Source organism: Adiantum capillus-veneris, chromosome 25 (genome assembly GCF_014529385.1).
Source record: "Adiantum capillus-veneris isolate H3 chromosome 25, ASM1452938v2, whole genome shotgun sequence".
Classification (NCBI taxonomy): domain Eukaryota; kingdom Viridiplantae; phylum Streptophyta; class Polypodiopsida; order Polypodiales; family Pteridaceae; genus Adiantum; species Adiantum capillus-veneris.
The window spans coordinates 105,026,656-105,051,204 of NC_140955.1; the positions used below are offsets into that span (position 1 = coordinate 105,026,656).

General features: G+C 47.6%; 1 protein-coding gene across 5 annotated transcripts in view; it reads right to left on the reverse strand.

Annotated features, from left to right (window-relative positions):
- The window catches only part of SFR6 (sensitive to freezing 6), a 183,051-nt gene that overhangs the window by 107,111 nt on the left and 51,391 nt on the right, over positions 1 to 24,549 (reverse strand). For 4 of the 5 annotated variants that reach the window (XR_015186465.1, XR_015186466.1, XM_086500484.1 and 1 more), the window contains exons 2-5: positions 20,439 to 20,507; positions 20,188 to 20,276; positions 19,889 to 20,001; positions 19,680 to 19,781 (exon numbers count right to left, since the gene is read on the reverse strand). Coding sequence is in view for 3 of the 5 variants with exons in the window: in XM_086500484.1 (XP_086356610.1) it covers positions 19,680 to 19,781; positions 19,889 to 20,001; positions 20,188 to 20,276; positions 20,439 to 20,507 (373 nt within the window). In the remaining 2 variants the exon portion in view is untranslated. Of the gene's footprint in view, positions 1 to 19,679; positions 19,787 to 19,888; positions 20,002 to 20,187; positions 20,277 to 20,438; positions 20,508 to 24,549 lie in introns of those variants that run through there. The other variant, XM_086500486.1, reaches the window with a different exon arrangement.

The following is a 24,549-nucleotide window of genomic DNA, read 5'->3' on the forward strand; positions in this document are numbered from 1 at the left end:
TTGACAACATCTTTACTTTCTAGGAGGCTTCTGCCCTGGCACGGCTCCGTGGTGAGGACCTTGTGATTCTTCTTCTCGATTTTGAGAAGGCATACGACCAAGTTGACTGGGAATTTCTAGAGGGCACTCTCCGCAGGATGGGCTTCTCAGATGCTTGGATCAGAGGGGTGTCAGCTTTGTAAAGACAGGCTCACAGTTAGGTGCTTTTGACAGGAGGGAGAGGTGAGCGCGTCATGCTGACACGCTCGGTCAGACAGGGTTGTCCTCTTGCCCCCTTTCTTTTTTTGTTCTATGGGGAGGCGATGAGCAGATTTTTGATGTCACAGTAGGTTGGTCTTCGAGGCTTAGCACTCCCTATTCGGGGAGATGAGCTACTGGACGCTGAGTTTGCCGATGACTCAGCCTTGTACTTATATGGCCAGGAGGCCAATCTTCTCAGCTGTGAGCAGGCTTTGGAGACCTTCTGTTGTGCATCGGGCGCACTGATCAACTGGAGAAAGACAGTGGCTTTCTCGGTTGGTAGTGCTCCTATGCCAGATTGGATGCCAGGAGAGGGTTTCAGGTGGATTCCCCCAGGGACTGCAGTTCGATACTTGGGTTGTCAGGTTGGTTTGGACTTGTCTCCCGAGCAGCAGATTGCTCCTCTTCTCCTGTCCACCATCAGGAGAAAGCTCTTACATTGGAGCTCAGCACGACTTTCACTGGCTGGTAGAGTAGTAGTTGCCAACCAGGTGTTGTTGGCGACTATGTGGTACATCACTTCCTGCTGGATCTTCTCGAGTTCTTGTATCAGCCAGGTAGAGAGGCTGATCAAGAACTTCCTTTGGTCATGACGTGACACTCAGATGGCCCGAGCCAAGGTGGCTTGGTCGGTCATCACGCTTCCTTGTTCTCAGGGAGGGCTTGGGATCATTGATCCAGCACAGCACAACAGAGCCCTTCTTGGGAAGTTCATAGTCAGAGGACTTCTTCCAGGTGAGGAGCCCCGGAAGGAGTTCTTGTTGCAGAGGCTTCGTGCCAGGGTGCCTCAGTCAGGAAGCCCTTGGCAACCTTCGACCAGATGGATCTTTACAGAGATGCGCCGAGTTGGTTTGAGTAGGAGACTAGAGGACCGCTTCGCTGTGAGTTTACTTCGTTCTTGGGAGCTCTTATGGCGTGGCCTGGAGCAGCGACAACCAATGTGCACGGAGGAGCGCCTACGACAGCCCCTCGTCTGGAACCCCATGGTTAGCACTCAGAGAGGCCACTTGGTTGGTAGTCGGCCTCATGTTTCCTGGGGTCCCATGGCAGCAGGTCCAGCGCGCTCTCTAGGTGATTGGCTAGAGTTCACAAGTTTGTCAGAGGAGGTGTCGGGTTTCCAGCTGCATGGCATGAGAGGGGTGCAGAGCATGTGTCAGAACATCTCAGAGTCACTTCCAGCTGAGTGGCTCACACCTCTCGAGCCAGTAGCACCCCGGTGGATGGGAGCCTTCACACGACTGGAGGTTCTCATTTCAATCAGGGCCTGCTCAGAGACTGTCCCAGCCCTGTTTTTCGAGCTTCAGGGTGGGGGACGATTACAGCGAGTTGCAGTAGAGGCCCTGCAAGTAGCAAAGTGCTGTTTTCAAAGGATCCGAGTTGTGGGCATCTGTGGGAGGACTTGCGTCATAGACCTTGACCCAGCCGCTCTGCAGACTGGACACTGGAGGCTATGGGCTTGGGAGTGTTGTCCACTGGCACGAGTACAGTGGGATCCTGGTGAGTGGCTATGGAGGGACCCCCTCTCTTCTGCAGACCACCCAGGAGTCCCCTTCTTTCAGTACACTGTTCGACTTGGACGTCATATACTTGCACACAGAGAGAGGCCCGCCCCGCTGCAGCACGTCATTGGCAGGAGGAGGGCCTCACAGTCGAGTTCTTGGCAGCCTTTTGGCAGAGGTTGTGGGACTCCAGACAGCCGAGGCGCGTCACTTTGTTTCAGTGGCTGGTTGCACACAGAGCTACAGCAGTAGGGAGCTGGCTTGTGCATAGTGGTCTCTCGGCCGCATGTTCAGCCTGTGACCAGTTGGTGGAGAGTCAGCGTCATTGTCTTTGGGACTGTCCCTCGGCCCATTGGGTGTGGCTACGAGTTCTTCGGCTGATGCCTACTCTCTCCACGGCTAGACAGTAGACTTAGGGGGCAACAGCTTGGTCCACTCTCACGGACACGGCACTTCCGTTTGAGCTATCTTCCACCAGCAGGATGATAGTGATACAGGGGGGGCGTCCTACACTCCAGCCTGCTACAGAGCTTACTCCACAGGAGTGGTGCAGTGAGAGAGAGGAGTGTTGGGAGCTCATCAGTGGCCTCACTTTGGTTCATCTGGCGGGCCCGCTGTTTCCGCATTTTTGAGGCCCGCTGTGTGCCGCCAGTAGAGACTGTTCGTGACTTTTGGCTAGAGTTGATCCATACTCTCAGAGGACAGCTTGAGGGACTACAGGGCAGCTCCGACCGCATGCGGGAGGGCCGCGAGGCTTTCCTTCGACTATGGCGCCGTGGGCCTTTCTACACCATTGTCCAAGGTGTGCTCAATGGCACTACCGACCACCTGTGTGGCTCTTCCCTCCTCCCATCCCTTGATTTAGCCTCATTGTATATATGTTGTTCTTTCATTGGGAGAATCTCCCCATCATGTTTGTTGTAGCCCTCTCTTGCAGAGGTGGTTGTAGCCCTACGGGCAGGTTTCATTAACTAATAGAAGGATCTTTTTCTCGGAAAAAAAAAAGATTAGTGTTAGTCCCTCGCAGGATCCATCATGCACACAACATGACACAAGCCATACTTACCCCTAACGAGCGTAGAGAAAGGACATCAAGCTCACCTCCTAGCCATAGAGCCCGTACGGGCTCAACCCCAAGCCTGGGAGCCCAAGTGTGGTAGATTGGTTATGCCATTTCCCTCTCGAATAGCACGTCTTGAGTTCAACTCTCTTTGTTGGATAGATCTTTAAGGTCTCTTGGGATAGTTTCCTACGACGTTTAAATTCTCTTCTTCTCGGGTGTGGGGGTGGGTGTGGGTGTGGGTGTGCGCGCTAATAAGAAGAGGAAAATGGTATAACCTTTCTATAACCCAAGTGTGGTAGATTGGTTATGCCATTTCCGTCTTGAAAACAGGTCTTGAGTTCAACTCTCCTCGTCGGATAGATATTTAAGGTCTCTTGGGATAGTTTCCTACAACGTGAAAATTCTCTTCTTCTTCTTCTTCTTCTTCTCTCTCTCCCTCCCTCTCTCTCTCTCTCTCTCTCTCTCTCTCTCTCTCTCTCTCTCTCTCTCTCTCTCTCTCTCTCTCTCTCTCTCTCTCTCTCTCTCTGCCCCCCTTCCATCACCTTTTTTTTTAACAACAAAGGAGGGTGATTTCCTCAAAATGCCCAAATGGTGCCGATTCTAAGGGCAAGTACATCACTGACTACACCGCAAGCCCGAAGGCAATAATTTGGACATTGTTAAATCTAGAAATAACTAGCCACATGGAAACTGTAAAAACTGAAAGCTAGGGTAAAAACCTCTCCTGAAGGAAGTAAGAAGTACCCTAGCAAGCTAAGTGGAGGAAGCCAAGGATAAGAGGATAGGTAGACATCTCTGTCACTTTCACATTTGGACAAGCCCCATAGAGATCTCATGATGCGTTATTGGTAGCTCTAATCATCCAACCATGGTCTATGTCTATTGACCACTTGCCCTTCATGTAAAGACTCTTGGACATAAGACTGATTTCGGAGCCATGATCTATTAGCGCAACGTATAGCTACTCAAGATCACCCACCTTGACTAAAGTTTCCGTCGTAGCTCTTGCCCAATGACTTTTAGAGTAGTGGTTTTTATGTGAGTCTTCATCTTCATCATCATCATCCACAAATCTAACATGCATATCTCGTCTGGAAGATTGGTAGCATCCTACTACACTATCATCACATTCCTTCTCTTGTGCATGTGTCCCTTGTGCCTTGGACTCTCCTTCACCTTGTGATTGTGGAGGAATAGACTCAACAAGACTTTGCCACTTTCTTATTATGATATCTAAAATTTCCGAATGGAACTCGCACTCGCACTTCACTATCCAAAATCCTTTCCTCCGATACCTGTTTTAAGCTTGTAGCAACTTCAATGTCAAATCAGAACCTGTAAGAAGAACCTTTTGCGAACATGAAGTGTAGTTTGGGAACTGTGAGGCCCGCTGCTGTTGCACGCTCCCCCCCCCCCCCCTTGCACCATCGCTCCCTCTCCCCCCCCCTTTTCTCCTCCTAACCCTCGCGCTGCCCTCAGCCACCCCCGCCCTGCCCCCCCCCCCCCCCCCCCCCCCCCCCCCTTCGCCCTCGCGCCACCCTGCCCAGCCCGTCACCTGCCCATCCCGCCACCTCCTGCCCCCTTCGCCCTCGCGCCGCCCTGCCCAGCCCGCCACCTCCTGCCCTCTGCTGCCCACCGCCCTCCCCCCCTAGCCCTCCCGCTGCCCCCCCCAAACCTTGCCCGCCGCCCTCCCCCCCTAGCCCTCCCGCTGTACCCGTGGTCGCCCGGCTCTGCAACACCTTTTCTTCAGAACAAGTGTTCGGCGTTCTCGGCTGCAGATTGTTCTTCTCCATCCGCTTCTTCGACTCAGCAGTAGACACAGACGGAGGCTCCAACTCCGCCACAGAGGAACTCACCTAAAGCCCCCTCGCTCGACCCCGCTAATCCCACCATTCGACTTCCTTCTACCCCTCCTCCTGCTTCAGTACCACAGTCGACTCAGGAGACTGGCCCCTCGCCGGCGGCTAGGAGATCTCTTGGCAGCGCTTTTGCCACGAGTCGCCTAGCGAGAGAGGGTCAGCCCTTCTTGCGGCCCCCTTTGCAGATTCAGACATCTTCCCTTGCAGCTATCCCTCGTGGTCTGACGAGCATTGACCTCCGACCCCGCTGGGACTTCTTCGATTACGGATTCACTCGCTTTCTCGGCGATTCCGCAGCAGACCACGAGGCAGCCTGCTTGAGGGTCCACGCTCTGTTCCTCGCCGCTAGGGGGACAGAGGCCTTGGACTCAGCAGTCGGTTTCTCCTTTCCTCTCTGCGGTAGGACCGAGACAGAGTGGTCCCTCGACTCAGTGGTGGGATGGTTGCATACACAAGTTCTCGAGTTCTCTCACCACATGGGAGAACTTGGAGTTACAGATTTGCTGCAGACTTTCTGGCCACTGGCCAAGTTTGCGGTGACACCCCCAGACTCAGCAGGATGTAGGCACATTGTGGTGTACTTTTTTGTTGATACACAATGTTTGCCTTGCTATGTATACATACATGAGGACTCCTAGACAGAGGAAGTTGCTTTACGCTCGGCTCGCTCTGCTTGGGCTTGGGCCAGGCACTCACTACAGGCTCGCCTATCTAGAGGACACTCGGATGCGGATTACTCCCCATCCAAGCCTACCTCGAAGATAGCCCGTCTTGCTGCTGCGGCAGCATCTATTCTCTCTCGCTCCCCATGAGGATCGTCTCATGGAACGTGCAGGGATTAGGTGGGCCCCAGTTTCAGCGACAGCGGGGCCGATTGCGGCAGGAGCTTCAGTGTTGCCTTGTGGAAGGAGAGATTGATCTCCTTATGCTTCAGGAGCACCATTTGTCTGAGAGCCGCATCCAGCGCTGTGGTCAGATTTTGCGTGGACGTTATGATTCCTTTTGGTCAGCTGCTTTTGGACCTGGAGGCATCCAAGGTGGGGTATGTATGACTATTGCGGACTCATTGCAGCAGACCATTGTGGGCAGAGGGATTATTGTGCCAGGCAAGGCTCAGTGGATTACTTTGCAGGTTCAGGGTGGCCTTGTGGGCTTCCTGAACATCTATGCGCCCAATGTGGCGAGTGCTCGTGCAGAGTTTTGGTCACAGATTGTTGAGTCTTTGCCACAGGTTGACCAATGGTGTGTAGGAGGGGACTTCAACATGTTGGAGGACCCTTCTGAGAGGATCGAAGGCAACCATGCTACTGTGCATGGAGTCGAGTTAGCAGCTTGGGAGAGGTTGTGTATGGCCTTGAGGGTCTCGGATACATGGCAGCATTCTGGCTTTGTGAGGCCTCCAGATAGTCTTGCCTTCCCTAGATCAGACCGCAGAGTGGGAGGAGTGAATCTATCGCGGATAGATCGCTTCTACACTAGTGACCACTTCAGTGACTTGGGGGATCAGTGGGCATCCTGGCAGGGACATCCTTCTCGGACCATGCACAGTGATCCTCACAGTGGCAGACAGGCAGAGGAGTGGGAGCACGATGCTTCGCATCCCAGAGCGGGTCTTGTTGGACACACCACTCAGAGAGAGGGTAGAGGCTCTTTGGACAGAGGGCATGGACAGCCAGGCTCTACCGGCAGACAGAGTGGCCTTAGGCCTAGCTCAGCTTAGCCACTTTTTTCTCCAGGAGTCTTTGGCTCGACGGGCCGCAGCGAGAGAGGAGGAGCAACGTCTCAGACGAGGCATTGCTTCACTACAGAGGATGCAGGAGCAGCATCCAGACAGTCCATGGCTGGAGCAGCAGTTACAACAGGCTCGACAGGAGCTTGCTTGCATAGAGGAGAGGCGCCATGAGTTTGCCTTTCACCGACAGGCATCTCAGTGGACTCAGGTAGGTGACAGAGTGACAGGTGCCTTCTTTGAGACAGTAGGACCTCGGCACTCGCATGCCAAGGTCACTCAGCTGAGGAGACCCGATGGGTCAGTTGCTTGTGAGCCTGAGGATATGCGTGCAGTTGCTACTGACTTTTACCGTCAGCTACTGACGGCTGAGCCCCAGTCAGAGAGATAGGATGCATACAGAGAGCAGGTTTGGGCGCAGATGCCTTGTCTTGTGACTGAGGAGATGCGCCAAAGGCTGGAGATACCTCTTCAGCTTGAGGAGCTGCACACGGCTCTTAGGGCCCTTCCTCATGGTAGTTGTCCAAGTGAGGATGGGCTGACTCTCAGCTTCTTCTTGGAGTACTGGGACTTGCTTGGCCCAGATCTTTGTAGTGCCTTTCAGTACATTCAGCACACAGGAGTGATGCCGGATAGCATGAGTGAGGGCCTGATTTACCTCATTCCAAAGGAGGGTGGCTCCTTGGATGAGATTCGACAATGGCGCCCCATCACCATCCTCAACTCAGCCTACAAAATTCTTGCCAAGGCTCTGAGTTTGAGGATTCAGCCACTGTTGGAGAGGCTTATACATGGGACTCAGATAGGTTTTGTCAAGGAACGCAGTACCCTTGACAACATCTTCACTTTCTGGGAGGCTTCTGCCCTGGCACATCTCCGTGGGGAGGACCTTGTGATTCTTCTTCTCAATTTTGAGAAGGCATACGACAGGGTTGACTGGGACTTTCTAAAGGGCACGCTTTTAAGATGCTTGGATGAGAGGGGTGTCCGCTTTGTACAGACAGGTTCACAGTCAGGTGCTTTTGGCAGGAGGTAGAGGTAAGCGCTTCATGCTCACACGATCGGTCAGACAGGGTTGTCCTCTTGCGCCCTTTCTCTTTCTGTTCTATGCGGAGGCGATGAGCAGATTTTTGGTGTCACAGCAGGTTGGTTTGAGGGGCTTAGCACTCCCGATACGGGGAGATGAGCTTCTGGATGCTGAGTTTGCCGACGACTCAGCCTTGTACTTAGAGGGCTAGGAGGCCAATTTACACAGGTGTGGGCAGGCTCTTGAGACCTTCTGCTGTGCATCGGGCGCATTGATCAACTGGAGAAAGACAGTGGCTTTCTCGGTTGGCAGTGCTCCTGTGCCAGAGTGGATGCCAGGAGAGGGTTTCAGGTGGATTCCCCCAGGGACTGCAGTTCGATACTTGGGTTGTCAAGTTGGTTTAGATTTGTCCCCCGAGCAGCAGATTGCTCCTCTTCTCCTGTCCATCAGGAGAAAGCTTATACACTGGAGTTCAGCACGACTTTCGTTGGCTAGTAGAGTAGTAGTTGCCAACCAAGTGTTGTTGGCAACTATGTGGTACATCACTTCTTGCTGGATCTTCTCGAGTTCTTGTATCAGCCAGGTAGAGAGGCTGATCAGGAACTTCCTTTGGTCACGTCGCGACACTCAGGTTGCCCGAGCCAAGGTGGCTTGGTCGGTCATCACACTTCCTTGTTCTCAAGGAGGGCTTGGGATCATTGATCCAGCACAGCAGGGCAGAGCCCTTCTTGGGAAGTTCGTCGTCAGAGGACTTCTTCCAGGCGAGGAGCCCTAGAAAGAGTTCTTGCTGCAGAGGCTTCGTGCCAGGGTGCCTCAGTCAGGAGGCCCTTGGCAACCTTCGACCAGATGGATCTTTACAGAGTTACGCCGAGTTGGTTTGAGCAGGAGAATGGAGGACCGATTCGCTGTGAGTTTGCTTCGCTCTTGGGAGCTCTTACGGCGTGGCCTAGAGCAGAGACAGCCGACATGCACGGAGGAGCGCCTACGACAGCCCCTCGTCTGGAACCCCATGGTTAGCACTCAGAGAGGCCACTTGGTTGGGAGTAGGCCTCATGTTTCATGGGGTCCCATGGCAGCAGGTCCAGCGCGCTCTCTAGGTGACTGGCTAGAGTTGACAAGTTTGTCAGAGGAGGTGTAGGGTGTCCAGCTACAGGGAATGAGAGGGGTTCAGAGCATGTGTCGGGACATCTCAGAGTCAGTTCCAGTTGAGTGGCTCACGCCTCTCGAGCCAGTAGCACCCCGATGGATGGGAGCCTTCACACGACTTGAGGTTCTCATCTCAGTCAGGGCTTGTTCAGAGACTGTCCCAGCCCTGTTCTTTGAGCTTCAGGGTGGGGGACGTTTACAGCGAGTTACAGTAGAGGCCCCGCAGGTAGCAGAGTGTTTTTTCCAGAGGATCCGAGTTGTGGGCATCTGTGGGAGGACTTGCGTCATAGACCCTGACCCAGCAGCTCTCGAGACAGGACACTGGAGGCTATGGGCTTGGGAGTGTTGTCCACTGGCACGAGTACAGTGGGATCCTGGTGAGTGGCTATGGAGGGACCCCTTCTCTTCTGCAGACCGCCCAAAATTCCCTTTCTTCCAGTACACTGTTCGGCTTGGACGTCATATACTTGCAACGCAGAGAGAGGCCCGCCCCGCTGCAGCACGTCATTGGCAGGAGAAGGGTCTCACAGTTGAGTTCTTGGCAGCTTTTTGGCAGAGGCTGTGGGACTCCAGACAGCCGAGGCGCGTCACTTTGTTCCAGTGGTTGGTTGCACACAGAGCCACAACAGTAGGGAGCTGGCTTGTGCATAGTGGTCTCTCGGCCGCATGTACAGCCTGTGACCAGTTGGTGGAGAGTCAGCGACACTGTCTTTGGGACTGTCCTTCGGCCCAGCAGGTGTGGCTACGAGTTCTTCGGCTGATGCTTGCCCTCTCCGCGGCTCGACAGTACACTTGGGGGGCAGCGGCTTGGTCCAGACTCCACCCTCACGGGCCCGGCACTACAGTTTGAGCTATCTTCCACCAGCAGGATGATAGTGATACAGGGGGGGCGACCTGCACTCCAGCCTGCTACAGACCTTACTCCACAGGAGTGGTGCAGTGAGAGAAAGGAGTGCTGGGAGCTCATCAGCGGCCTAGCTCTTTGGTTCATCTGGCGGGCCCGTTGTTTCCGCATCTTTGAGGCTCGCCCTGTGCCACCAGCAGAGACTGTTCGTGACTTTTGGCTAGAGCTGATCCATACTCTCAGAGGACAGCTTGAGGGACTGCAGGGCAGGTCCAACCGCAGGCGGGAGCGCCGCGAGGCTTTCCTTCGACTCTGGCGCCCTGGGCCTTTCTACACCATGGTCCAGGGGGTGCTCAGATGGCACTACTGTCCACCTGTGTGGCTCTTCCCTCCTCCCATTTCTTGATTTAGCCCCATTGTATATATGCTGTTTTTTCATTGGGAGAGTCTCCCCATCATGCGCGTTGTAGCCCTCTCTTGCAGAGGTGGATGTAGCCCTATGGGCAGTTTTCATTAACTAATAGAAGGATCTTTTTCTTGGAAAAAAAAAAAAAGAAGAACCTTTTGCTTTTGTTTTTCCCTCCTCTTTCTTCTATCCTGTAGATATTTCCTCCATAGGAACTTCAAGCGGAGGAGGAACCTACAATGAAGCCTCATGAGAAGGTCCTCGATCCTGCCTTCCTCCAACTCTCGTAACTCTCTTTAAAGAGAAGGGTCCTTCATCCCCATTCTCATGCCTTCACTTCTGCTCCACAATTGCTTCATTGTTATCACACTTGGCAAGGTAGGCATACTGTTATGGGATTGATATTTACCCATTTATTGCAGCTAACAGGTGGCAAAAGCATCAACAGATAATGGATTATGCAGAAGGATATTACATTTTATGTATATTTGATTATTCAAGTGCTCTTTATGAGCTTTGGCCATTTATGTCCGGCCCGCCAGTTTTTACTCACTTTGACCATTCAAGAAATCAAATACGTGCAATACGAAAATGGGCACTCTGCACGGGGGGAGATTGCACCCAAGGTCCGTCTCATTCTTCTCTCCTCTCTTCTCTTCTCTCTCGTCGTGCAAGGCGTAGCACTCCGCTCTAAGAGGTGCGCCTACACGTGCGCTGTTGCGCTGTTGCGCTCTCTCTGTTCGCTTACGGCTTCAATTCTGTGCTACGAGATCTGCTAGGTATGTCGATTAGTCTGTTTTATGGTTTGCAGTGTGCTATTTCGGGTATTATGGAGGGCAGCCAGGCTTTCGGCTTGCAATAGTGGTATCAAGGTTGTGGCTAAGCTCGTGGCTATGCAATGATTACGGATATGGCGAACTTTATCAAAGCTAAATGTTGTCACTTTTGTTTTTTTCATTCTAAATTTAAATGATTATGTCCTCTTTCTTTGTCATAGAATGTTTATGCTTTGGTTGATGTATACCTATTCGATTTGTGATCAATTCATATCTAATATAGCACTTTGCACTGCATAATAGAGGAATTTGCTGCTTTTAGTAGATGCATACTAAGAAAAACTCAAATCGGTCGAATACTACGATTAAGTAATTAGTGCATGTGCGGTTGCAGCTAGAGTATCTTGCCCATGAATAATCATGGTCGATCGATTACTAATAGGCGAGCTTATGACAATAAGGAGCAAAGGAGTTGTAAAAGGAGTAGAGGAAGAAGAGGAATTATAGAAATTTTGTCCATTGTAATAAGAACTACCTCGCACAATTGTGCAAAATGCGAACCGATTAGAGGTGACCCACCTCGTAGCAGGCTAAAATTTTAATTTAAATAACACTAACTTATTGTCGTCTACGTTCATCATCGTCATCATCGCTGCTACGATGATCGTCATCACCATCCCCACCGTTCCGAGACCCCATTTGACACCCTGGTCACCAACTATCGACATCTCACGACCTCATGACACATTCGGCTTTTGTGGCAGGGACGGAAACTCTTTCAAAGGAAAAAAGGAGCTTACAAGTGGGCGGCCATTGGCCCTGCAGCCTTTGGGGGCTAGGTTAAATCTTATGCGAGCTACAAGTCATGGCAAAAAGTGGTGGGAGAGCACAGGAAGCTACTGAGATATCTGTATGCGAACAATGGCACCAAAGAGGACCGGAAATGATAGAAGGGAATTCCTCATGCAACGATGATGATCGACCATGAGGAGTCGCAACAACGATTGCAATACACGACGCTCGGTAGTTTTTTTCTCCTCTGCTGTCATCAGATGATGTGCTCCTAACGTCGTTAGTGGGCGACACCTACCAACCATCCCATGCACCGACAACCTCAGCAGGCCTGGGCATTGTGCTCTCCCTCTAGAGCTCATGCCACTGCATCCCTTCACGAGGGCTTCACCAATATCAGTAGCGCACTTTGCAACATATCACGCATGGCAGCAATCACTGCTAGTTGCATGCACCCACCCTTAGCACCATGCCCGACATCACACATTTGCATGGCGACTGGGCAGTTTCACACCCCCCGCCTCTTACCTTGTGGCTCGAGTTTTCCCACCAACAACGTGAAATCTCTCTCTCTCTTTCTCGCATGCCGACCACAGTTTCACTGTCCCTCTCTCTCTTGTCCTTTCGTATTCAACCACCCCGCCCCACTTCTCATCACTAGGACTCCCCAGAAACCCAACGACTTCATGACGGCCTCACGCGAGTGCAAGTCGCCCCAGCTTTATAGACAACCCAACCATTGGCTATCTGCATGTTTCTCTCTCTCTCTATCTTCATCTCATGCAGCCATCACCACCCACCAATTCCCTCGTCCATGCAGATGATGCGACCCCTTTTTTTGGACTGCCATGCAAAGGTTCTGAAGTAAAAGAAACCTACAGTCACTCAATCCATTCACAGTCACCGCAATTGTTTCTTTCTACCTACACAGCCCTGGCTGCCTAGAAAGTGCAACTAGCACTGCTTTACACCTCAAGTTTTTTGCATGCTTTTCGACTAAAAGTTCTATCTCTGCCGCTCTCTCACACCTGTTGCCGGCATGCCGTTTCTGATTGCGTCAAACCACCCGAACTTCAGCATCAAATGTTTGACAACGCTGCTGTTGAAGAGCTGCCACCTACACTCGTACAGAGCTAGTTGACTATGGTGCTGGCCACTGATTCAGACCTGGGTGATCCTCCTCTTCCCAAAGCTGTTCGACGACCTAGTACAGAAACAAACATTATCGAAGCTATTCAACAATTGATAAGAACTCCTCCCCGCCTCCTTTCCCCTCTCTCTCCCCAAATACTACTACCTACAGAGGCGGAGACTGTAGAAGCTCTTCAATGGCTGATAACGACCCCCCTTCCCTCGGACGACTACTTGCAGTGGCGGGCATTGAAGAAGCTGTAACAGCCTTGGACACTCCAAGTCAAGAATCAATCACGACAACACCAAATAACCACTTCAAAACAATTCACAAATCACAATAGATATGCACTGGCCCGGCGGAGTTCCGTGCCTAGAGATATTGGCCCCAAGACTGGCGCCCCTTTCGGTATTTCTTTATGTATTAATCAATGTTCAAAGTACAAGAGAGCGGTTAGGGTTTCACTCTCAGACTCTGCGTCCAGATGCTTTGCAGAGTGTGAGCCCTCACCGCTTATTTAAAATTTACAAGGGATGCCAAAAGCAGAGCCCCAAAAGCTGCAGATCAAAAGCAAAGTGTTCTTTCTCTATCTCACACAAGCTCTCTTGAATAAAGCCAATTCTCTCTATCTCTCATGCTCAATTGCGTAGCCAAAATAAAGCAAAACTGCCGCCAAAAGCTTCAGAAGAAGCTGCCGCAATTTCAGCCTAAAATTCCGCTTTTTCTGTACGGTGCCACGTCAGCATGCAAGCGCATTATCCGGAAATCTCATCTGCTGCTTTTAGGGTCAAGGTTAAGGTTTTTAGCAGATTTTAGGGTTTTCAGCAACAGTCAAGGCTAGGGTTTTCCGCATGCTCTCGAACAGACACGTCATCACTTTGTGACAGAAGCTCCTTTGTGACTAATGCCATACTCAGCTGCAGAGCATCCTCAGGCATTGACAACGACGCTGATGATGACTTTTTTCCTCCATTTTATTTTGTACCCAGACATTGTGTTTGATTCATAAGATTGTATTAGTTTGTTCCCATAGGCCTGCCGAGGACGCATGAGAACATTTCATTTCATTTCTTGTTCTCTCTCTCTTCTCCCCCCCCCCCCCCCCCCCCCCCACCCGACTACTTACAGAGACGGACATTAACGAAGCTCTTTCAGACTGATGCAATACTTTCTGCGATAATACCTGCTCTGCAGAGCATCCCTGGGAATTGTCGACGATGTTGATGATGATTTTGGTCTAGTGACCTTAGACTTTTAGTTTTTCACTTTATTTGATTTACAATTTTGTACCCAGACATTGTATTAGATCCATAAAGATTGTATCAGCGTGGTCTCATAGGCCTTTTGAAGATGAGTAATATAACCTATCATTTCATTTCACAGTCCCTCTTTCCCCTACCAATACTGCTACCTACAGCGGCACACGTTGATGACGTTTTTCAGCGAGCAATGCACTACTTTCTCGCACAACGCCCGATGCCATGTATCCTCAGTCATCGACAATGATGATGATGATTTTAGTGTGATGTTTTTAGGGGTTTTTTTCCCATTTAGTCTTTAACTTTACTTCATTTTATTTTAGTACCCAAACATTGGTTTAGATCCACAAGGATTGTATCAGATTTGGTTTCATACGAAATTTTGTCATTTTGAAGACTGTTCATATAACATTTCATTAATCTCTCTCTCTCTCTCTCTCTCTCTCTCTCTCTCTCTCTCTCTCTCTCTCTCTCTCTCTCTCTCTCTCTCTCTCTTCGTCTGCAATTCGTGCACACACGTGCACACCTACAACCAATGCAATCTATCAACTCGCAACAGGTTAGTACTAGGACGACATCTCTTCTGATTAGCTTAGAGTCTCATTACCTCTCTTCTAAAATTGCGTTATATATATTGGAAATGAGTACACTCTAACTAAGAATGCTTCGCAGATTTTATTTTTTTATTTTTTTAAATTTTATTTTTGTGGTTTTCTACAGCTAGAAAACGATGGTAAGCTTTATCTACATACAGTGAAAGAGGGGAAAGTCTTGCATGATATTACTCCTGTACAATTGCTCCTGTTTATAATCGATTCGCAGTTGAAGAATGGATGGTAGTTGTATTTGGTATTGGGTCTCAGCGTAACCGCGAAACGTTTCAAGGCCGAAACGTTTCACCCTGAAACGCGGCGTTTCACCACGAAACATTTCAGTCCAAAATGAGAGCACAGTGAAACGTGAGACCGAAACGTGCGTTTAGCGACTTTGAAACTAAAACTATGGTAACTTGTTGTTAGTGAAACGGCTTGTGTTTCACTTGGTGAGCGAAACGTTTCAAGGCCCGAAACGTTTCACCTGTCTTGACGTGTCGAAACGCGTTTCATGGTGACGTTGTTGGGACTTCATACGATTCAAGTAATACGGGTTTCATGCAGAGTGTAAGGGCAAAACAATATAATGTTCCACTGGCTTGTAGACCTAAAGACTGTCGACGGCATTAGTTTATGACCGTATTATCTAGAGAACACTAAACACACCCACACACACACTTGTCAATTCCGATGATATACGCACACGCACACACAGATTGTTTGAATGTCTTGATAATATGCAAGCCGGCATTCCCTGCTTCATACATCCTTATTCTTCTATTCAAGCTAATTAGACCTTTACTTCTCCCTAATTTAGAATGACAAGGGTATACCTCGTGTCGTCCACATTATCTGAATTTCAAGGCATTATTTAGCCTGCTTTAAGTAATTTGTACAAGTTGTAAACTCCCATCATTCCCACTACAAGTTTAACCAACGAGATTAATTACGTGGTTTTGCAAGGCATTTTCTTGATGCAGAGGAACCTCCATTCTCTTACATCATTTTATGTCTAAGTGGAAATGCATGTCGTAAATGGAGGCTTCTAGGACAAAGCAACTAAGACCGAACTAATTTTGCGTTGTTTCTAATTCCGTCTCACTTTCTAATCGATCCAAAGCTAATCATAATAGATGTCTGTAAGTAATCAGTGTAATTTTGTCTCTCACATTGAGCTATACAATCAAATCGGATCTCGTTCCTACATTTTATGTTTGTTTGCGACTCTAGTTGACCTATGCTATTAATTTAAAACTACACAGTTTTTCTTCCCGCTAAGTTGTCTAATGTTTCAATTTCAACAAGGTTATGGATCACTTTTAGTTTGTGTTTCAGCTTAATTTATTGCGATTGTTCACTCAAGGAGTCAATTATTAACACAAAATTAACACATTTTGGATTTGTTAACTATATTTTGCTATAAGTTTGATAGTTGCAGCTTTCTCCTACTTGTGCCTCTCTCCACTCGCACACACTGGTATATCTATTTCCCAATGCAGTATAACACCCAGGTACGTACATCCAATACCTCCTTGCTTTCTTATCTTTCAAGCTATGCACCTAGCTATTTTTCATATGGTGGCTTGAACACCGCACTAAATGGAGTTTTTACTGAGAACATTTTCCATGAAGCTACTCCCACAAGCTACGATACTTTGCATTAATGAATAAACAGTTTGTAAGTGATTTGATATACTCCAACGTGGTATCCAACAAAATATTTTCCTCTTTTATGTCTTGTCTGGTCCATTGGTCACGTGCACACAAATTCGCTGATTTAGGCAGTGTGTAAGTGCTCATCCTAGTGCAGATTCGCCGATTTAGACAGCACAATCAACAAACTGTAGATTCACAATTTTTAACGATACCAAATGCAGATTTGCCAATTTAGGCAGCATTAGTGCAGATTCGCCGATTTACGCAGCACGTCTTATTGGTATAGATTCGCCGATTTAGGCAACACCGATCACAAAATCATGCTGCAGTGGTTGGCCACCACTGTAACTGGTATGATTTTGTTACCCGGATATACAAAATGTTATGGAATTGATATTTACCCATTTATTACAGCTAACAGGTGGCAAAAGCATCAGCAGATAATGGATTATGCAGAAGGATATTTGGATTTGGATTTGCAATGGGTACATGTTGACAGATGTTTGGATTTGGATTTGGAATTGGTATATGATGATTTTCTGTCGCGACAGTGTTTATGAAAGTGAACTTGAGACTGATGAGAATTGATGAGTGTAACCAATGATATCCTGATTCATCAGGGTATGACATATACTGCTTATTCTAGTGGTATGGGACACTAGAATAGGTAGTATGTGGATGACGGCAGGCATATGCAATGTTATTTAGTTTCGCTATATTTTACTATATGCTATTTTTTTGACACAGATTTCTAATCACTGTTTTTGACAAGTATCGTTTGCAGATTTCTTATCTTTACAACTGAGGACAATTGCTTTCCAACGAAGAGGTATGTTATGGAATTGATATTTACCCATTTATTGCAGCTAACAGGTGGCAAAAGCATCAGCAGATAATGGATTATGCAGAAGGATAATACATTCTATGTATATTTGATTATTCAAGTGCTCTTTATGAGCTTTGGCCATTTATGTCCGGCCGGCCAATTTGTACTCACTTTGACCATTCAAGAAATCTATAAATCAAATACGTGCAAGAGGGAAATGGGCACTCTTGCACGGGGGGAGATTGTACCTAGGGTCCGTCTCATTCTTCTCTCCTCTCTTCTCCTCTCTCGCCCTACCAAGCGTAGCACTCCGCTCTAGGAGGTGCGCATGCACGTGCGTTGTTGCACTCTCTCACTTTGTTCGCTTACGGCGTCGATTCTGTGCTACAAGATCTGCCAAGTATGTCGATTGGTCTGTTTTATGGTTTGCAGTGTGCTATTTCGGGTATTATGCAGGGCAGCCAGGCTTCCGGCTTGCAACACATACATTGATAAAGAGTCCACAGGATCATCTCAACCTGTTGTGTGGCGTATGCTATCACAAGCTTGATGCAACACCCTGTTTAGTTACCTTCTCTTTCTCGGTTGATGCCACTACATACGGCTACAAGCAATCGATTTCATCAAAGGCATCTTCAATAGGGTTCGCTTCTCTCTTTGGAATGGGCTCTATCTATGCCTCATAGGTAACAACCTCCACTCGAGAGATGGCATGACTGGTTGCCATATCCTTTAGTAACTTTCACATACCTCCTTTTCCAAAGTTAGTTCCTAACGGCATACCTATCTCCCGCAAATGGAGCTTCCCATTCTTAAGAAACACAAGATCTCTTTTCAGAGCATCACTGAAGCTATCACAATCCCTTCTGCCATGATTTGTGTTGTCACCATATACATATGTGCACAAACCTTCTTTACTTTGTGATTTTTGTGTGAAAGGTTGCCCTCTCTTCAAGACTAGCCAACTTCAATTTCATTTCTCGCATATGCCCTTAACAAGCTCATCAAGCATAGAATTATCACCTTTTGGAATCACAATAGCAAGCTTTGTAGAAATCTCACGTGTGCTAGAGGTAGGAGTAGCACCATTCACCACCATCTTGTCTTTGCGTCGTTGAAACTGCATCCTCAACCTCTTTCCACTCGGCCTTGAGACCATGTTCTCTATTCTCGTCTTCTAATAGTAGCTCCAAGAGTTCAAGACCTGCAACTTGAAGAAACCAAGCAGTCTTTTTGCTATCCATAGTACCTCGCTCTATTCCTGATAGTTGAGCATAGCGTCCCTCAAACTCCGTCAGCAGTTCAATGATAGAAAGCCCTTCTTTTGGCTTTGCACCCCAATCTTCCATGCTGCTCCTTGATTCCCCTCATATGCTCTCTAATCTCAGGAAGCTCGAAACTTCCCATCATCTCTTCCTCTAGTACTCGTTTTGTAATTCCATCTCCCTTCTTTCTCCCGCTTGTTGTTGCTGCGTAAACATAGCAAATGCTTGAAACATTTGCATTGTTCCTTGATCAAAATGCATCCCCTTTGTTCTTGTGGATCCATAGCTTATAAGCTTTATATTGGAAAAGCTTTTGAACCCTCACCCTAGCCTCCTTCATGCCGCCAAGTTCACCATAAGTGTGTCGAAAAGTACGCGGAGTGACTAGGAAAGCGTCGGGCCTTTGATTGTGAGGGTTCATACGAAGACAAAGCAAATCGCAGATGATTCTGAGTAAAAGACGCACTTAAAATGAGCAAAAGTCCAGATCATCTCATAAGGGGAGGACTAATTAAACGGTGAATTCTATTTAGAAAGTCTAATATAAAGACTGGCTCTAACCTCTTGAGTCATTGCAGCAGACAAGAATGGTATGGTAAGTTCTCACAGAGAAAGAGACTTGTAATTATGCTCCGTCTATTCAACTAAATACTTACACAATGAGAAGATCATAAACATGTTCCCTCTCTTCCGATATGATGATCATTACCCTACAATGAGAGCTTTCATGCAAAGAGGCACCGCCTTACACAAAAAGGCACGATAGAGCTGTCTACACTCTCCACCAGCTTTTTTGTGAAGAAATGGATCAACATCTGCAGCTCATAAAGAATGGGTTTGTGCAGAGATAGACCATTGGTACCAGTCAACTTCCAACTTTCTTTGCAACTGTTCAGAGTGGCAGGAGGATAGCAGGGACACTGACATTGTCACCCATCTATAGACTCTGCCACTTCAGCAGATAGTTGCAGTTTTCCGATGTGGTAGTGCAGCTTTATCAAAAACTTCATAGGCACCCTGAGCAAACAATACATACTTTTACGGACTCCTGAGTAGTTTAAGGTCCTAACTAAAGAGGCAAAGATATCTTCCTTGGATCTCATAGTATAATCATTTTTGGGATACAAAGTAGTGATTCTGATGCTGTACCACTTTAAGGTGATAACGGGGAAGGCAAGTGAAAATGTAGCCCCCCTTCCCCCCATTTTTGCCCCTTTTGTCAGTGCTGCCTATGATTTTTTTCGCTCTAACAAAAAATAAAATCAGTTTTTCCAGTCTTCAATTAAAGTTATTACAGTCATAGCACCCTTCCTCAAGCCTTTTGTAGCTTTAGTTTTTGCGCTTATATTTTGACGTGATTACAGATATCCTTTGACTCACCCCCGATAGTGTAAGGGGCCACAGGCAAACAGCATAATCAAACACCATGAACTGAGCATTCAATCTAGCACTCTTTAAAACGCGCTACATTTTTATTGTAACAATGAATCTGAGTAAACATGTTTTTCAGCTTCTTTTGTGAAAGTTCATCAACACACATTTTAAGTGCAACAACCTTAACACTTACCGGTGCCACTCCAGAAAGCCACTTTGTGATAACTGCTTGATCTTGCTGCCATCCATGTTCACATTTCCAGCTATTTAAAGCTTGTGCAGCATTTGCAGCACCCTGACCTAGCACAAATCAACTGTGCAATTGAGAGACGAAAACAATATCACCAAAATTTGATCTTGATAAATTAGGATAAGAAATATCTTAATTTGATAAAGACCCACTTGTAGAGGCTGCATCCAGATGGTCACCCTTCCAGAAGAAGTACCCACAAGTAGAGCCCTTGTGCAAGATGCCGGAGCCCATTCCAAAAATTGAACATAATCACATAACGAGTCTGGAAAGTATGCAACCACAAACAAAATCAACAAACAGACTTTTGTATTTCAGATTGTCAAGATCCACAGATGTATTTCACCTATGCACGTGTGTGCTCACGCTCATGTGTGTGTTTGGCATAGATACTAAAAACTATACACAACTGCACAGAGAGAGAGAGAGAGAGAGAGAGAAAGAGAGAGACCTGCGGTTACATTAAACACAGCATGCTCAGTAGGTCGTTCTGGATGGATAATGTGGATTGGAATCCAAAATAAAGGAGAAGCAGTTGACCTTCAGAAATTTTCCAGAGAAAAAAAATGTCAAAACACTATCAAATGTGCTTTAAAGAGGACCTTCTCGTTAGATAGGCATTGAGTCTGATTTCTGCACTTGATTATTCTCTACATTCCACTCTCACACTTGACCTTAAGAAAATAACGTGGCAAAAAATACCTTGCATCCTTTGCACATACTTCTGTGGCACAAGCAAGAAGACCAGATTTTGCACACCAGTGAACGGCACTTCAAAACAGCAAAGCAAGCAAGTAAATAAAATGTCAGTAAAACATAAACATATATAATTATTGTTACATATAAGTAAAACCAGATTAAAAACTATTGGTCAGCTTCAATTTTGTTTTTGGGAGGTAAACACTAATGCGTCAGCACTTCCGCGATCAACATGCTGTAAGTTCTGATACCATGTCAAACTACATGCTGCAGAAGCATAGAGAGAGAGAGAGAGAGAGAGAGAGTACTGGCACAAAGTGTTTTGGCTTTCTAGTAGAAGTAGATGAAGGTTGTCACTGGGGTGCACATGATAATTTCATGTCACGTGCACATCTAACCCTATGTGCATGTGGACAAGCTACTTCAGGTCTAGGGTTCAGGTCAGCTTAGGAAGTGTTATAGCACCTTTGTGAGCAGGTGCGCAGGCCGGGCTTGTCCAAGCACTTAAGAGTAGTTGCATATCCTCTGGTTTCACACAGCATGATCATCACCATTACAGTCAGTAGCCATCATGAGCATTTTACAGTGCACAGAACCCATTTTCCCTATTTTAGCTATTTTTCACTTATTATTAATAAGTGACTTTGTTGGGAAACTGGGTAGGTCATTTTTTATAAGTTAATATATAAGAAAAGCTAGCGCTAGCACTTTCTGGCAAAAGAGGCAGCAGAGATCCAGTATCTAGCAGTGCACCTTCTCAACAAGACCGGCGGAACTCCCCAACGTTTTCATCCATCAAGACTTCCAGAGTTTTCTGCAACAGCTCTGCCTTGGCGATTTTGCTACAACGCACCTGGCGTTTTCAGTCAGCAGTACCACATCAGGCCTAGCATTTTTGGTACAATACTCCTGGCGTTTTTGCAACTGCAGATTGCCCTAGCATTTTGCAGTTTCTGGGGTCAGATCAACCATTGCATCATCATTTCCAGATTTCAGCACTTACCGCAAGGACAGTCCCAAACCTCACAGATCTCACCTTCCCGCAGCAGATCCTCGCCGCACAGTCAGATCAGCCAGCATTTTCAGTTTAAACCCGCTGTTTGCAGATTTCAGCATCTGCGCTTTCAGCGCATCGTCATCACGTCGTCGCCATCGCCGTCCTCGCCGACACAATGTCAGAATTCAACAGTTAGTAGATTTTCAGGTTTCGGCCCCTAGCGTTTTCAGATTTCAGCCCATCTCGTCGTCGTCGTCATCATTGTCGTCGACATCATCGGCAAGTCCATTGCATCTAGACCATTGTACCACATTTGTGCAATCAATAGCATAGACCTCTCTCAAGATAGAGAGGGGGGCCCTTGGGGGAGGGTTAGACAACAGTCTAATGTCGTATTCTCTCTCTCTCTCTCTCTCTCTCTCTCTCTCTCTCTCTCTCTCTCTCTCTCTCTCTCTCTCTCTCTCAGTCGAGCGGAAGGCTCTCCGTTCCAGTAAAAGGAACCCTTGAGCACAATTCGGAGCACTAACCTTGAGCAAAGTTCAACATTCACTTCCGTTGCACCTTACATAGGTCTCACAGTTTTGGCAGTGTTCTATATCACTCAAGGAAAAAACCACAGTGTCACGTGCACATCGAACCCTATGTGCATGTGCACAAGCTACTTCAAGTCCGGGTTTAGGTCAGCTTAGGAAGTGTTCTGGCACCTTTGTGAGCCTGTGCGAAGGCCGTGCATGTCCACGCACTTAGAGTAGTTGCATATCCTCTCGTTGCACACAGCATGATCATCAGCATTACAATCAATAACCATCATGAGCATTTTACAGGGCACAGAACCCATTTTCCCTATTTTAGTCATTTTTCACTTATTATTAATAAGTGACTTTGTTGGGAAACAGGGTAGGGCAAATTTGCTAAATAATATATAAGGAAACTGGCAGTCACTTAGTGAAAGCAGAAGAAGAAAGGAGAGCACAGGCAAACACTTGCAGCAGGCTGTCACCGGGAGCTGTATTTTTCCTATTGCCTTCCGTAAATAAGTATTAGATATATTTATTTTATTTTTACTTGTTTTCCCCGGAACCCCTGAAAAGGTGCAAGTGGACATTGCATGGCCAGTGTGAAACGGCTGCAGCCAAATGGGTTTCTCACATCGGGGATCTAGGTCAGTCAAACAGGGACTGCCCGGGCCAGTTAGCACTGAATTCTGATGAGTATGGAAGCTCGTGTGCGCCAAACTGGAATTTGGGCCACTCGTCAAGTCACTGCAACTTTATAAGTTGAAAGGGGCCAGTAAATTAACCCACATTGTAGATGTTGGTCAAATGGTAGTCTTCAATGATGGTCAGGAGACCAATAGGGACGCCATGGAAGCATCTCCTAAAATTTAGGGAACTGCTATTTTTGACCGGAAAATTTGTTCGAGTCATTAGCTTTGGAATGACAAGGGGAACATTTTATTGCTCTGCTGCCTAGTCAACTGACGCACCAGTTGAGATATTTTTAGCAAAGAAAGCCCAAACTCGGAAACTGGGCGACGTGTCAGCCTGTGAGCGATTCTGCCACTCTGGGAGGCAAAAACGAGCTGCATATCAACAAAGGGGGCGCCATTTTCAGCCTCAGGTGGATTGTAGCAGGTACAGAAGCTATGGAATGCTTACCTTGCCCTCTATGCACAGTATGATGACGGGAGTGATGCCCCGCACGCTACATACTGCTCTCTTTCTCCCCTACGTACAGTACGTTATGCCCCACTAGTGGGCTTCTCATTTGACCTATGTACAGCTGTGGGGAAATATGCTTTCATGCCGAGGCAAGAGCCTCTTTGCAAAGGAACCGGTGTAGCTAGCTGCTGTACCAAAGCAGGTCCACGAGAGTGTGATAACCTCTCGATTGCGCAGTAAATTCAGCACTGTTTGCTTGCTGTTTTTTACTCTGTTTTGAGACTGTTTTGTGCCCGGGATGCTTCCAGAATCAAGGGGCACTAAGCCCAAGGTGCAGGGAACAGTGTAGGGACAATCGTGTGTCCAAATCAGGTCAAAAACAGGGCTGAACCAGAAATTACAGCGACCTGCAATTTACTGTTTTGCGCTCCCGATTGAGGGAATATGTCCGTGACAGAGGGCCTACCTTAGAAACTGATTCGGATTGATTTCGGTATCGTTATGCTGCCGAAATTTTGCTGAATCTGGAGTGTACTAGCTGGATGCAGGTGTTGTCTTCCAGGGGCTCTTTTTTGTAATTCTCTCTCTCTAAATTAAAGAAATACCGAAAGGGGCGCCAGTCTCTGGGGCCTACAGGGTGTCGGTCTCATGTGCGCAGTGACATTCTAGTCGTTGGACGCAATTGTGTTCTCTTCCCTTCTCATTGCTCTGTGTAAAGTTTACAGGTAATTGAAATAGTACCGCCCTCTACGTTGTACGGGCCGGTTATATGGTTCCATCGACGGGATAGTCACTTTTTCTTCAAAAAGTGCAGCGTGGATTGTTGTGGGTGAAAGCAACACAGAGCTTGTCGATATGGCAGAGAAGAGAGACCAAGTACCTGAAGAGGGATCTTCCTCACATGGCACAGAGAAAATTCCTTCAACTCTTCAAGAAGAGGACAGGTTGTTTAGAACTCAACTGCGTTGTTGCATGGACATGTTTCAACAGTTGGCTAACAACCCAAGGATGCAGGAATTCTTACAGGCTCCGACACAGGGTTTTCAGCCTCCTACACAGGGCATAACTAAGCCGTTGCAGGAAAAGGAGATTTCCAATGCGCAGAGGACTCATGATGCTCGAGGGAAAGCCCATGTGGTTGAGCAACTAGCGGTGTCCAATGATCCAAAGCAACTTGCTTTAGCTGGACAGGAACCGTTTGTGAATGGTCAAGGGAGCAATGAACAGGCTATGCGTCAAACCCTTCCATTACCTAATACTTATCCTGGTTATTTTGGAGGTGGTTCAGTGTTTCAAGCTATGGCTAGACCTTCCACATATGCCAGGGAATGTGTTCGGGACAATGCAAACAGGCATGGGTAACCCTATCTACGCGAACATGGGTGTCTAACCAGGTTTTCAGGGTGCCTATGGCCAGTTTCGAGTGCCTGGAACACAATTTGGTATGGCTGGTTTT